Source organism: Leptopilina boulardi, unplaced genomic scaffold (assembly GCF_019393585.1).
Source record: "Leptopilina boulardi isolate dan_hultmark-lab unplaced genomic scaffold, ZJU_Lbou_2.1 LbouV2_216, whole genome shotgun sequence".
NCBI lineage: Eukaryota > Metazoa > Arthropoda > Insecta > Hymenoptera > Figitidae > Leptopilina > Leptopilina boulardi.
Window position 1 is genome coordinate 1,774,457 of NW_026137770.1, and position 15,504 is coordinate 1,789,960.

At 25.1% G+C, this 15,504-nt stretch overlaps 1 protein-coding gene across 4 annotated transcripts in view; it reads left to right on the forward strand.

The window, feature by feature from the left end:
- LOC127279367 (cytoplasmic polyadenylation element-binding protein 2) overlaps positions 1-15,504 on the forward strand; it is a 367,840-nt gene that overhangs the window by 271,596 nt on the left and 80,740 nt on the right. For 3 of the 4 annotated variants that reach the window (XM_051301681.1, XM_051301678.1, XM_051301680.1), the window contains exon 3: positions 9,405-9,455. In XM_051301681.1, the coding sequence (XP_051157638.1) occupies positions 9,405-9,455 (51 nt within the window). Of the gene's footprint in view, positions 1-9,404; positions 9,456-14,985; positions 15,070-15,504 lie in introns of all 4 variants that reach the window. The other variant, XM_051301677.1, reaches the window with a different exon arrangement.

Consider the following 15,504-nt stretch of genomic DNA (forward strand, 5'->3'; position numbering starts at 1 on the left):
TCCGCAGTCGTGAAGAATCAAACCTCGGTCTTTGCTATTGGAAATCTAGTAGAAAAGCCACTTAGCCACCTCGATTATTAGGAACTAAAAGTATTAAAGACTAAAACGGTTTTTATATATATTATTTTAGAGTGAATTCCTATCATATTTTATCAAAAATTAATGATATAATTAAATATTTCAGTAATTTAATAATTAATTAAAACATAAATTAATAAAAAAAAAAGTTCTAAATGAAAATATAATTTTTTGAATTATTTTACAATTATTGGTTGCAATAATATATTTAACGCCTCATTTATATGCGTTATTCGATCTACTTAAGTATAATATATATATATATTAATCCACATATTATCTAATCTATTAAATATTTCCAATTTCACGATCAGTTTCCTCTAAAATCAATTTTAAATATTCCACTTTGAATAGGCTTTTAAGCAATTGCCGTTAAATTAACTTAGAAATTTATTACATTTTCTAAACTAATAAAAATTTTATAAAATTTAAATTCATTTAATAATTATTCTTGAGTATATAATTCAATTTTAAATTAATTATATTAGGGTCAATCGGGGTAAATCCGAACGGGGGGTAAATCCGAACGCTAATTATTTCAGCTTAATTAAAATTTTTAAAAATAAGTTCGATATGAGAATTTTTACCTCAGATCCTCTTGAAGAGATTCTAAGTATTATCCCATTTTTTGTTTGTTAATTAGCAACAGCATAAACAAAGATAACAAGTATTGCAAAAAAGATTGAAAATCAAAGATGACACTCTTTCAGTATTTTGTCTCGTATTTGAAGAAAAAGAAGCTAAAAATTCATTTTATTATTTATAATTGTTTGTTATGAATACTAGAACAGAAACTATATTTGATTTTTGCCTTCTGTAAAATTTTATTAATAATATCAGACCGTTCGTATTTACCCAAGAAAATTGGAAAACTGGGGTAAATCCGAACGGTATTTTTAATAATTTTTTTTTACATCAAAGCCGCACAAAATTGTTTTTATTTGATTACACTATTATTTTAACATTATAAAAGTACATAGAAAAAAGTTTTTCTTTCTATACGTATCCTCGTTAGTAATTAATAAGCAGAAACTTAATCTCTGTTCTCTCGAAAGAGTGTTTCAATTTTTTTGCCAAATGGTTTGTTGAAAAAAGTTTTTCAGGATCTTAATAAAATTTGGTATTCTACGGTTTTTGGGGTCGCTAATTACCAATTTGAAGTCAGTTTTTCAAAATTCAAAATGGCGGACGAGAATTAAAAAATTCATTGGATTCGCTCGAAAATTGTTACTCGGGGGGTTGCAGGGTTAGCAAATTTGATCATTTTTAAAAATAAGTTTTAGGAAAGTACGCCATTTTGAATTTAAAAAATTTGACTTTTATTTTTGTATTTACATTCAATCACTCCAAAATACTTTCTGTACCAAGTTTTGCAAAAATCCGTTATGATTTGATAAAGTTATTGAAGGTTTTAATTGTGTAATGCATTTTAATTTTTAACCTGTTTGATTTTTGTATTTATATATGATGCATTATTATCGTATTTTTTTTGAGTTTTTATATAAGTTTAACAATTGCAATACTTTAAATTTATTTTCCCTAAGATTTTTCTGAAATACAGTGGCGTTCGTATTTACCCCCATATTTTAGGAAAGTTGCAAAGTATTGAGGTAAATACGAACGCTAAGTTTCCTGCGATTGTAATTTATCAAAAATTTTTTCTACCCCATAAAATTGTTCTATGGAAGTAAAGTAACAACTTCATGCACCAGAATACCGGAAGTATTTTTTTTTAAAGAAAAAACTTATGTTATTGTTGAAACTTACTAAAAGCGTTCGGATTTACCCCGGTTGACCCTAACCTTATATTTATTGAAAAAATTATTAACATATTTCTTTTAGATTTTTAATTACTTTATCGTACAAATTTTCTAACATAATATATATATAGTCACGAGTATTACACGATTTGCGCAAGTCAAGTGTATTAGAGTAACTTGTAATTGTACTGCAGTAATTATAATAATTTAAATTAAACTCTACAAAATAAAATATAAAGGCGAAAAAATGCTCAGTTTTCGCCGTTGAATCAGTTTATGACCCTAACGAAATTTAAAGCAGAATTTCATCTTACTTCGCGTTTAATTCTGCAATTACATGATATAGAGTGACATTGTCAGAATTTTATTATATAAAAAAAAAATTTAATATTATAGAAATTAAAATCAATGATAATAATAATAATACTAATACTAATAATAATAATAATAATAATAATAATAATAATAATATAAAATGGTTACGTTAATTTTTATTGTTTTTTTTTTTTTTGATATCTAATTACCTCACACGCTAGGAATTAATCAATCAAACGTAAAACCTTGGCGACTCTGATATTGGCTAATCTCAAGAATTTAGCTTACGACCTCGAAATAACTAACATAAGTGAAATCTGCCCTTCCTGGTGCAGCAAGTGTCAAGTGTCCTCCAGAACGAATATATAATATATATTAATAAAAATCCTTGTCCTAAAGAAATAATTAATTTGTCATTCAAACTCTCTTTTGTATTATATAGTGAGAATTCGTTCACTAACTTAAATATAATTAGTGAAAATACTCAAATTTTTTTTTTTTAATTTTCTCCATCTTATATATAATATATGGTTAAAAAAGAATTTTTTAAATAACTGTCATTGGTACTTTTCAATAATTCCAAACGATTTATTCCAGTCAATCGCATATTTATAATTATTTATAGTTTATTTATTATTATATTTTATTATTATTATTATTATTATTATTGAAAATTTTAAAGTTATTTTGTGATCCAATGTATTAAGAAAGTTGAAGTTTCAATTAAATATCTAGTTTCAATTTTTAATGATCCTAAATACCACAAAAACTTTAACCTCATTATTATTATTATTTAAAATTATTTATATTGTAAACACTTGATAATTTTATTTTACTTTTTTTTGTACTTTTAACTATTTTACATTAAGAAACAATTTTTAAATTTTATTTTAAAAGAATGGTGCAATTAAATTTATCCACATATATCTTGGATCTAATTTCTGTTAACGACCTTTTATAACACATAAACATCCCGCATGTATTTTATAATGAAATTTTACGAAATTTTATGAAATAGAGGTGTTTATATATATATATATGAAGTTATATTAGAAAAGGTTATTCTGATAAAGTTCAGGTTAGCTGGCTAATGTGTTGCGGTTATACATTTTGTATTTTATTATTAAATATGTTAGTTAGTTATACATATATCCGTTGACTTGATTTAATTACCATGATAAATTATATGTAAATATAAGTATGTGTAAGATGTGTATTTTCTTACTTCTTGTCGTTTTATGAAAGTCCTTTTACCTTTCTGAAGTTTGTGTATTTATATATATATATATTTTTTTATTAAAAAATAAAAAAAATACTCGCTCGTCCTTGCGCAATCATCGCATAATCATATTGAACGTTAATAAGCTATCCCTCTCTTGTCTCCAAATTACCGTTTATTAATTCCACGGTCATGGAGGTCTTCATGCTTTATAAAAAAGACGTTCGTTATATGTATATACATTTAAAGATATCAATAGCGCAACTAATTTACTTTCATTATATTGTACCGCAAATTGTTAAATTGTATACAATATATAACACTATTATAAAATATAGATAGTTAAAAAAATAATAATATCTTCAATTTTTAATTTGGAAAATTTTATTTTTTTTTATTTTTACAAGATTTTTTTTAAATGAGACTATCTTTTTAAATAAATTTATTTAAACTTTATTTAAATGTAAATAATTTTAATTTAATTGTATGTAAACATTTTTTTAAATTGTTTTTTAAAAAAAAGAGCAATTTGTTTACTTAACAGTGACTGCGAATAATCTCGTAAATGTAGCTCTGTAAAGTAATTGAAATGAAATTAGAAGTTTCAGTGGAAAGTAGTTTTGTGCAATCAACAATAAATTTAACGTGGGCATCAGACCTGAAAGTGTTTTTTTTAGGAAGGCTTTGTCCTTCCCTCTCATTTCCTCCATATATATACATAAAACAATCTAACTGGCTCGTCTATTCTTTTTCGCAGCTTTTATAACTCAATTATTCCGAGTTGAATATATTCTTTTATCATTTTAATGAAATTAATTTTGTCACATGTATAATATGTATATATTACATCAAACTTACAATTTTTTTTTAATTTTGTAAAACGAGTTTTTCTTACTTTATAAATAATCTGTCAAATAACAATATGAATATTATGAATATATTTATTTATTGATATTAAAAATATTAGATAAAAGTAAATTGAAAACGAAAAAATTTGTCAAGTAGCAAGTAGAAACATTTTTTTTTTGAAAAAGAAAGTAAAAGTTTAATTCGATTTTTTACCTGTGGAAGGTACTTATTAGCATACCAATTAACAAGTTTAAAAGAATTGGGGGTTTTTTTTTTTGTCAAGTCTAGACAGATACACTCTATTCAATAGTCTCTTGCATAATTCTTAACTTCCTCGCATGACGTGACAAATCTGAAGACACACATTCACATGAAAGTAGTTAGGACCGGTTTATATTAGAGTTTATAATCGTTTCGTTAAAAATTTGTAACTTTTACCTCGAAAATTGAGCTATTATTTAATTTTAAAAAAAATTGAGAAAAATTTACTTAGAAACACAAAAGCGAACAGAATTACATAAAAAAATGTATTTTTTTATTTGTTTTTAATTTTATTCGGAAGTTTCGAAAATATTTTACTGTGTTACTTTTTTCATTAACTTAACATTTTTATTGTTAAAATTATTTTACTATGTTAAAAATATTTGCAAGAAATTTTATTTCTTTTGTTTCTCTTTTTTGAAATAGTTACCAAGAAGTATGACAATATTCTTCGTTTAGGATAATATTTCCCATTTGAAACGTCCTGAGAATATTGTGTCTCATGACTCACATCCTTTTAACAATTCCTTTCGAGATTTTAGGTTTTACGTCATTAATACCCACACAAAACGACTTTTTATATATACATATATTATGATTATGATTAGGTTAATATTGAAGATAATATTCATTTAGAAACTATATTTATATTATTTTAATATTTTTACCTAAAAAATGAAATTATTCAATTATTTTAATTTAATATCATAATTTTCATGGTCAAATTCCTTAGAAAATATCTTCTTCTTGTTTCTTCGCAACTATATGGTATTATTATCTTCTTGGGCGTAAAAAGCTATGAAACAATCCGGTTTTCACTCCTCGTTTCTTCTTATTGAGAATGGCACGTGCTATGCTAGAAGTAACCATAAATTCCAAGTAAACGTCATATGCTTCTTCCCCTGTATTTATATCATATATGTATACGCAAATAATAATATAGTCATGTATACATAAAGTGAATATACTGCGATAACCAACAAGATTAGAAGTTGCAACCTAAATGATACTCTACTTTTTCTCATAGTTTCTTTGCCATAGACCCGAGAACTCGTTTTGACAGAATATAAGTATATAAACATTATAGCAAAAAAAAAGTACCACAGCATTACATAATGTGTCACGATTTAAATTTCTTTCAATTAAAACTTTAAATTTGTCACAATACTTCCTCTATATGAAGAAGCAAAGTTGAAAAAAAAATTAGAAAATAAAAAATTTGTAAGAAAGACATTTTTTTAAAAACCACAAATAAATATTTATTTAACTCTTGAGGCAAATATATTTTGCTTCTTTGTGAGGTTATGGTTCATCTTCTTTTTCAATAGACATGCGCATGCGTGAACACGTTAAGAACCATATATTTTGATGGAAACAACAAAATTATGTTTGTTACAACAAAATAAGGTGAAGAAAATAATACTGTTGACAAAAAGAACATGTATTATTGCGCAAACCAAATCATTTTGTAATACCAACCAAAATATTGTTCTTACAACGAGAAATTCTCAACTGAACGATTTTGTTGAAACCACTAAAATTTTTTTTCTCAGTTTAAACAAAATGTTTTGTTGTTATCTCAAATCCTATTTTTTTTCTCAGTGTAGGTTCACAGTAAAAACAAAGTCTTAAACCGTTTACACCTTAAATTAAGCCCATATATTTTGCATAAGTCTGTCCTTTTTTAATTGGTCTGACTCCGTTTACACCTTAAATTCAGCCTCAAAAATAGGCTGAAATCAAGATTTCTTTTTTAGTGTGTTATATATGATACGAAACAGAAAAATAAACAAACGTTTAGAAATTTGCAGAATTTTTCTTGCACTTAATTATTATTCTATAATAATAATACACTTTCTCTAAATACACTTATGAAATCGTTTTAAGTATATATAAAGACAATCTGCACCTTTCGTTTGCTTTTGTATTATAGTGATCTAAACGAATGCAAAATCAAATGATCTAGGAAGTCATGGAGGTTAGTCACGAAGCAAGAAATTAGTATTGGCAGGAGAATAACCCTTTACTTGAATATATTTTTAATTTGAAATGTCAATGTTTACCCACACGCTTGTGAACCATTGAGATGAACCCTCCATTTAGGATCAGAGGTTACAACGTGCCATGGGAATATGTGCCCAACAGTGAACACACTAATGTGATCCTTGTAAATTCGTTAACCTATATATAATAAGTTTCATAATGAATATATATCAAGAATGTAAAAAAATCACTCTAATTCACTTATTCGTGGCTTTTACTTTCAAATTACTCGAGGGAGGATGTTTGTCAAATTTCTAATTTTTTAATGGTTTTACATTTGGATTATTATATTTTGCTTAGTTTGCATACGGAGAAAAATAGTTAGCTATCTTTGATAAAATTTACTTATCTTATAGGTAACCCCACTTGCTATTATATGTATGGCAATTGTTATTGTTAGCTAATACAGCTAATAATTGAGGAGCCGGATCGTAGAACCGATTCTTCGCTCTCTCCGGAGTCCCTCAAGTGAGCCAGCTTTCAGCTGCGCGGGGGACTTGCGCATTAGTGAAGAATCGGTTCTACGATCCGGCTCCTCAATTATCTTCCATAGCTAACATTTTTTGCTGTGGCAGAACAAAAAATTCGCTATCCATATAATAGCAAACTCATTATTTTTCCGTCCAATTTTTATTAATAATTTTAACTTATATCTATTTTATAGTCTCTAAATTTGAATAAACGAGAATTCGTTCACTAATTTAAATTAGTCAAAATTTCAACTAGTTTTTCACTAAAACTTTATTTATTTATTAATATTGACAAGGCCCTTATTCGTACTACAAAGTATTAGAAAATACAAAAATTATGACTTAAAATCTAATTGGCTGCACTATTTATTGTTATTTTTATCTATGACGCAAATCTCCTATAAAAAATTTAATGAAATACCAAAAAGGAAAAAAAAAGTTTTTTTTATTGTTAAAAAATTAAAATGAACGAATTATCACAAATTCAAATTTAGAAAGTTAGAATTATAATTTGTAATTTTAAAACCATATTGGTAATTTTCGTACAGTTGGTAAATTTTAACCTCAACTAATAAAAAAAATTTATTATTTATAAATAACTAAATTATTTATTAATAGCAAAAAAATTAAAAAATAAATTTAAAAAAATATTACAAAATTAATAAAATATTTAATTAAATTCAATAAATATTGATATAGATGAAGTAAATTTTGTTTAAAATAACCAAAATATTAGATTTATTTGTTTGAGATATAGTTCATGTAGTTTCATCCGAAGGTTTGGAACAATTTAATCTACACTTCTCTATTAAAAAATAATTTGAAAATGCTTGCAAAAAAACTTTTTGCAATTTTTTCGCGGTGAAGAAATTTTTTTTACAATGGCACACTAATTCATATTGTATATATATATAAATAAAGTAAAGTGTAACTGAAGCGTGGATATGACAGGCATGCTAAGGGCACGAGAAAATAGCGGCTCGTTTCCTGAGACTACTTGAAGCAGAATATTATGTAGTTCCTGTTGAACTGGATGAGAGTTTCAGCTGGAACGTACATACATTGTAATACTTGAAAAGAATTCTAGGAAAATATGTCATCTAAACAAAAATATCTATAATTTTTTTGTTTTTTTGCCAAACATGATTTTGTATATTGATAATCTTATTTTTTTGTATACAATTTTGTATAATAATTTACATCCTCTATAATTAAATATATATACATACGTATTGTCAATATAACTTGTGTTTTTATCAATTCGATGATAATAATATGAAAATTGTTCAATTTGTTGTTTAAAATGAATATTTCACATTTCTGTGTTATTCAGGAGTAAATTATTTTAAATTACACTGTTATTAATTTTTAATTAAGTTTTAAATAAATGTACACCCAGAGATATTTTTTATTCCAATCAAAAACATCATTTATATGAATTAAATAAAAACAAAACTTTCCTCGAGGGCTAAAATAAATATTCATTTTTGAAACAGAAAATATATTTAATAATTATAAAATAAAAAGGCCTAGAACTGTTTTAACAAAAAACAAATAGAAAATATATTTATATTTACTTCTGAGTAAAATATATGTATAATTTTTTTTTTTTCTAAATGTAATTGAAGTAAGAATAATAATATACATTCTGGTGTATTCTCACTGGAAATCAATCAATTTTCAATGAGTTTTTAGTACCGCGTGCTCGCACTCATTAGCATTATTTGTTTTACAAATAAAATGTTTTACGAAATATCGAATACAATATTAAATATTACATAATAAAATTGTTCTTGCATCATGGATAAATTTTCCCGACAAAAATGCATCAGAATCTTTATCTTTTGTTTTGTTAAACTTTGTAGCTCTCGGAAAACATAATCTTTTTCACGCACTGTTGCATTTTTTCAATGTAACTGAATTTTTTTTTTTTTTTTGAGATTCCTCGTAATAAATAATAGCAATAGTTATTCCTCTAAAATTATATAATATGGTAATTTTTTTTAATGTGCGTTTAATTTAAAATCAGGTATCAATAAAATCATCTATATATATAAATATAAATTTTTATTAATAATTCGAATTTTTAGACTTTAAATCTTTTTTTTAAATTGAATCCTTATTTTTTTAAAAATGCACAAATTAGCATAATTTTTTTTCGATCAAACAAAATAGCATTGCCAACTTTTTATAGTATAACGTTACCTCCATTCTTTCTAGAGCGCATTTTGTTTTTAAAAGAAAATCGATCATTTAAGTCCATCAATCATTCAGTTTTGTTTGATGAAAAAATTAAAAAAAAAAAAAAAGTACAAAACTTGCAAAAGTTTTAAGGATAAGATAAGAGTACAAACTCTTTTTATATATATGACACGCAACCAATTCTAAGCATTGTGATTTTTGTTTCAGGATTCATAAATTGCAATTCCAACACGCTACAGTCCCTCGCACAGCTACACGGTGAGTTTTCAAAATATATTTTATTTTTCATGAATAACAAAAATTTCTCTATCGTCGTTTTAATTATTATATGATTAATATCATCTTTTAGTTCCGTAATATAAATTGAAGACATATATTTGATATTTTTTTTTCTATTTTTATAAAAGAAATTGAATCTTTTTTTTTTGACTAATGTATTTTCAAATTAAACGCTTTTAAACCGCGCAGAGAGTGAGAAGATGGGGACAATAAACAAAAAAAAAAGGGAAAATACAATGGGTCGAAAAAGCAAAGTAAAGTGTCGTTGTTAGGGAAAGCTAAATAAAAGGGAACGCTTGAGAAAAGTGCTTTGTTGTTGGGAATTACTTAATTAAAATTTATAGTTATATATAATACCTAAGTAGGAATAATGCTTTCTATTTGCCAGAAGAAGTCACAATTCGCTCTTTCTATATCTTTAACTTATTCAAGTTATCTTTAGCTTATTCAAGTTTAATTTTCAAGAAAAAACTCCGGATTACAATATAATAGAGACAAAATTGATTTTAAGATTATTTTTTCTGAAGTTAATAATTATTTTTTTATTCAGAATAAAAATAAAATCGAAATATTCATTTTTTTGAACCGAATATTTAATTTTGTTCGTGTTTAGAAAATTTGTAACTTTTTTTTTAATTTAAAAAATTTTTTTGTAGATACAAATATATAAAGTTTAAAAAAGCTCATGATTGTTTCATAATATTATTCTTGTTAAAAAAAAAATAATACCCGTTATTTCCTGTGCTACTTTTAATTAAAGTTACAAAATTTAGCTACATATATATATACACGAAAAAAAGAACGAGTAGGAGAATTGTATTTACTATTCAACTGCGTAGACGTAATTGATTCACAAAAGTTGTTACGAGTAGCTCTCGCTTAGTGTGTTGGTAACATACGGAACGTGTTTATAATATTGGATGAGTTGTGCAGATAGAAAAATCGACCTCGACCGAAATTAGCTGGGTACTTTCCCTTGCAATGGACTCAACCGTATAGACAACGAATTTAATTTTTGCGGTGCTTGTTATTTTTATCCTTATAGCTGTTATATACACACAAAAAAAAAGTTTAATCCTTAAAACCTATTTCGGATTATTCAGACTCGTGCGCACCAATTTATCAGAGCATTGTTCGTCTCAAGGTATTATATATATTGCTTTCCTGATTGGTCGATCGCATCCTGTCCTCGTTACAATATATAGGTATATGCCTATAGTATTGTCAATTGTCGACGGATATATAGACATACTGTTTATATAGATACCAAGCTATTCACAATATATTCGGTGACACTCTCGCAATATTTTTTAATTTACCATAATCGAACTTATCAAATTGTATATAATTGCTCTTATATAACTAATTTTATTGTAGGCCAAGGATAGAAGCAATTAAAGTGTATCAATCAAACAATGAGAGCAGGAATTAATTTTTTTTAAATCTCAGGTGTGTCCTTTTATATTATTTTTTATAAACTGAAATATAAAAAAGACATAAAAAGTACCTAAATATTTATTCATTAAAATTTTGATTTTTTAGAAAACACATGTTTTTAGCTACAATTTAGTTACTGTAGCTAACCCCAATTCCTATTATATGGATAGCAATTATTGTTAGCTAATACAGCTTATACTTAGTTTCCATACACTGAAAAAAATGTTGCCGAGAAATTCAACTACCATTGGGTAGTTGACTAGAAAGTAGTTACAATAACTACTTTTTTAGTTAATCTAATCATGTTGATGTAGTTAATGTAACTATTTTTAAGAAGTTAATAAGTAATAGTTGATTTTACGTAAATATGTAGTTAAAGTACAACTACAAGTCGGTAGTAAAATTAACTTTCTTAAGGTAGTAAAAACAAGTGGAATTGTAGTCAACTCAAAATTTTAAGAGTAGTAAATCCAACTACTGTTCACCAGTTATATGAAATGTAGTAAAAGGAATTATTTTCTTTGATTAATATAACTGCTTTTTGAGTAGTAAATTTTTTATTAATTTCTATGATTTTATAGGCTTCAATAAAATTTCTTGTTGTAGAATTAACAAGTCGTCTGTAATTAAAACTACTACTTTAAGTAGTAGATTTTACTACTCAAAGTGGTACAATAGGCTTTAAGAACATTTTTGTTGTAGAATTAACAAATCCTTTGTGATTAAAACTACTACTTTAAGTAGTAATTTTTTACTATTTTAATTAATTCAACAAGCTTGAAAAACGTTTTTGATGTAAAATTTACAAATTGTTTCCAATTAAAACTACTACTTTCAGTAGTAGCTTTTACTACTTAAAGTGGTTCAATAGGCTTTAAAAACATTTATGTAGTAGAATTAAAAAATCCTTTGCAATTAAAACTATCACTTTAAGTAGTAGATTTTACTGCACTATGCAATTAAACAACTTATAATATAATTAAAAGATGAAAAATTTACAAGTCAAAACTTAAAAAGGATAGTTATAGCAACTAATAAAAGTAGTAAAAATTACTACTTTAAATAATTAAATTACCAATTGGACAAGCATAATCGTTAGGGCATAAAATAAGCGTCAGTATAGGAGAGAGAATGAAAAAGTCAATTCTACTGATAATAAACAATTATAAATAAAAAATAATTGTATTTTCCTATTTTAAGTAGTAAAATTCACTATTTAAAGTAGTAGTTTTAATTGCAAAATATTTATTAAATGTACCAAAAAAATGTTCTTAAAGCCTATTGAACCACTTTAAGTAGTAAAATCTACTACTTACATCATGAGTTGTTTTAACATTTTTAAATTGAGTTAATACAATCACAAAATGTCTTTCTACTAATTACATTTTTAATTGGTTTAACTATTCTTACATAGTTAATAGAACCGTTTAAATTCAGTTGAGGACCTATTGTACTACTCAGAGTAGTTAAAAAGTAGTAAAACCTACTAGTTTTTTTTTCACTGTAGCTAACATGTTTTGCTGTGGCAGCTAAATATTAGCAACCAGAACTAAAAATTCGCTATCCATATACTATGACAAACTCATTTTTCTCCGTCTATGTTTACTAAATTGTATGTTAATATTTTTAATATTTATAAATATGCATAATTTAAATAAGTGACATTTTATAAAGAATAAAGAATGTAATTTGAATATAAAAGATCTTGGTTATTCCTCTAACGTATGACACTTTGTATGTTGTGCGTCCTTTCTTTTTCTTTTTTTTTTTCTTTTTTAGTTAAAAATCTAATTCGTTGTTACTGGGGTAAAAAAAAAAGAATGAGATTTCCCTTGTGGTCTCTACTCAGGAGGTAGTATAGAACACGTGTTATTAGATGCAGGACACCTGCACCTGCAGGCGTCTGCCTAGCAACAGGGAATGTCCAACATTGTATATTAGATTAGTCACTTTGATCCGTTTAAAGTAGAAGAAACCTAATTTCACAAATCTACCTTGAGAAGCATAAAATAGCTATAACTTACACAGTCTTCTATTCTCGTAGTGTATACATATATATAGTAAATAAAAGATTTTCACTAAAAGAAAAATATAAATCTAATTAAATTTAAATCTAACATTCATTCATTAATTTTTGTTCATAAAAAACGTGTTCTAATTAATTATAAAATAATGTCAAAAATTCGTTCAGAGAAAGAAAATTTAATTCTTTCTTTTACATTTCCAAAAAAAATATATTTATTAATTAAAAAATGTATTGCAAAAAATATTGCGAAAATTTCTCTTTAACAAGATACAAACTGGTTCAAGAATTTTTGCACTCTCACCAAAAATATAAAATGTCTGAGATTAATATTTGACTGGAATTGCGTTTACGTAAAAAAAACAAACAAAAATTGTGGAAAAATACGAATATATATAAGAATAACTGAAAATAATATAGATGGTAACCAGTTTGTATATATATATATATATATATATATATACGTATGCAGTTATTTTTATAGGAAATCTTACATACACTAGATGCATATTACATTCGTGTATAATGTAATACTTACACATGAACTTGGTATCTATATACATAAGCCCAGCATTATCATACATATTGCTGCTTCCGAGTGCGCACCGTACGCCTTCACACTTTTTACTCTTTTTCAAATAAAATCTCTGGGACAGTTGTTCTACTCTCGTTACTCGGCAAAATCTTTTGTATATTTCTGAAAATATTCCTCCCTGAACAATGTGTTTTTTGTTTTATTAAGAGACAGCGAGTTCTGACAATAAAGGCGATGCATATATATATATATATATATATATATATATATACATACCTATAACGCTCAGCTGAGCTATGTTTTAATTAAAATAATTTATGTCAGGAGAATCTTTCATTTTGTCGTGTTATAAACTTTGTTCATTATTATGTCGGATAATTATTATTCTTTTCTTTTTTCTTTTATTTTTTTTTTTAAGAAAGAATACGATTTGTTTACGATTTCTATTATCAAAATATTGTTACGCAAAATAATGGGATGAGTTTTCTTTATGAAGCGCAATTGCTTTGTTTTTATTCTACGAATAAAAATGCTATTTTGCGATGCATTGTCAGCGGGATTCCAACGATTCTTTTTGCTCAACATTAGTTTCCGTCGAAAGTTGCTGACGAGTTTTGAAATCACAACCAAAACTACATATATATATATATATATATATATATGATACGAATTCGAACGACTCACTCGCAAAATTTTTATTCACGGAAATCAAAAATATAGTTGAATTGGAGAAATTACTATTGTCAGAAAAAAAATTACTGCGGTTTTCTTTGAAAAACACATTTTTCAAAGCAAATTCGAAATTGTTATTAGAAAATAAATTTTCGTTTTTACATTTCATTTTTCTAAAAAAAATGCATAAGATTTCGAATTGGAAACATATTTGTATAGTTAATAATAGTTAATAATTCGTAGTAATAAGACCTCCAAACGAGTTTTCAAAATTCGAATTTGACAAAAAGTTATAAACAATTAACGTTTTAAAAAATATTCAATATATTGTTATTGGCTGAACCGATTTTAATAAAATCTGATTTAGAGAGTGATTAAAAAATGTACTTTCGATAAATTAATAATTTTTTTTTATAAAATACAATTTTTTATATAATTTGTTATACAATTTTTTTTTGTAAAATCATGAAGAGGGACTTTTCATGATTCCATTGCAAGAAGGAAATAATATAAGATTCTCTAAAACTTTAGAAGTCATGTTTTTAGTTTTTCTTTTTTAAATTTGAAAATTAATTTAAATAAATACTAAAAATGAATTTTTAAAAACTTTTATAGAAATATAAAAAAATAATAATAAAGGATTTATTAAATATTAAATTTTGAATGTTAATTAATTATTAATTAATTTATTATTAATTTAATTTAAATTAAAATATTAAACAGTAAATTTAAAAAAACGTGAATTTAAAAAAAATTGTTTAACTTACAATTAGAATTTTTATTTTATACTTTTTATTACACATATATAAATACTAATAAATAAAATTATCTTATTGTTTCAGGTAAGTCAGTGAATCATCACATGCTTATCACAAAACCCCAAATATTGAGAGCGACATTTCGAAATCATCCACACGCAGTCGAATGCAAGTATACATATAATTTTATCTTGAAAACTTTTTTTTTCCTTTTTTTTTGGTCATTCTCGCAAAATAGATAAATTTTTGAAAAAACAAACATTTAAAAGAAACAGAATATTTTACACTAAAATTGGTGGTATTTTTTTTTTTTTTTTTTTTTTTTAATGAACAAGCGCGTGGTTCAAAAGACAGATTCTATGCTCTCGCAAGCTTTTAGCTTTTACTCCCCGAGTTTCGTATTTCGTATATAAAAGGAACAAAAAACGAAGAAACAGTCTCTAAGTGTTATCGATTATCTATTTATACATGGTATATAGTTAAAATTTTTCTCCAATATATGATAACACACTTTTGAGAAGTAAAAAAATAGATTTCATTTTGAAATTTTATTGGAAAATTGATTTACAAGAATGTAATATACAATATATACGTGTATGTGCA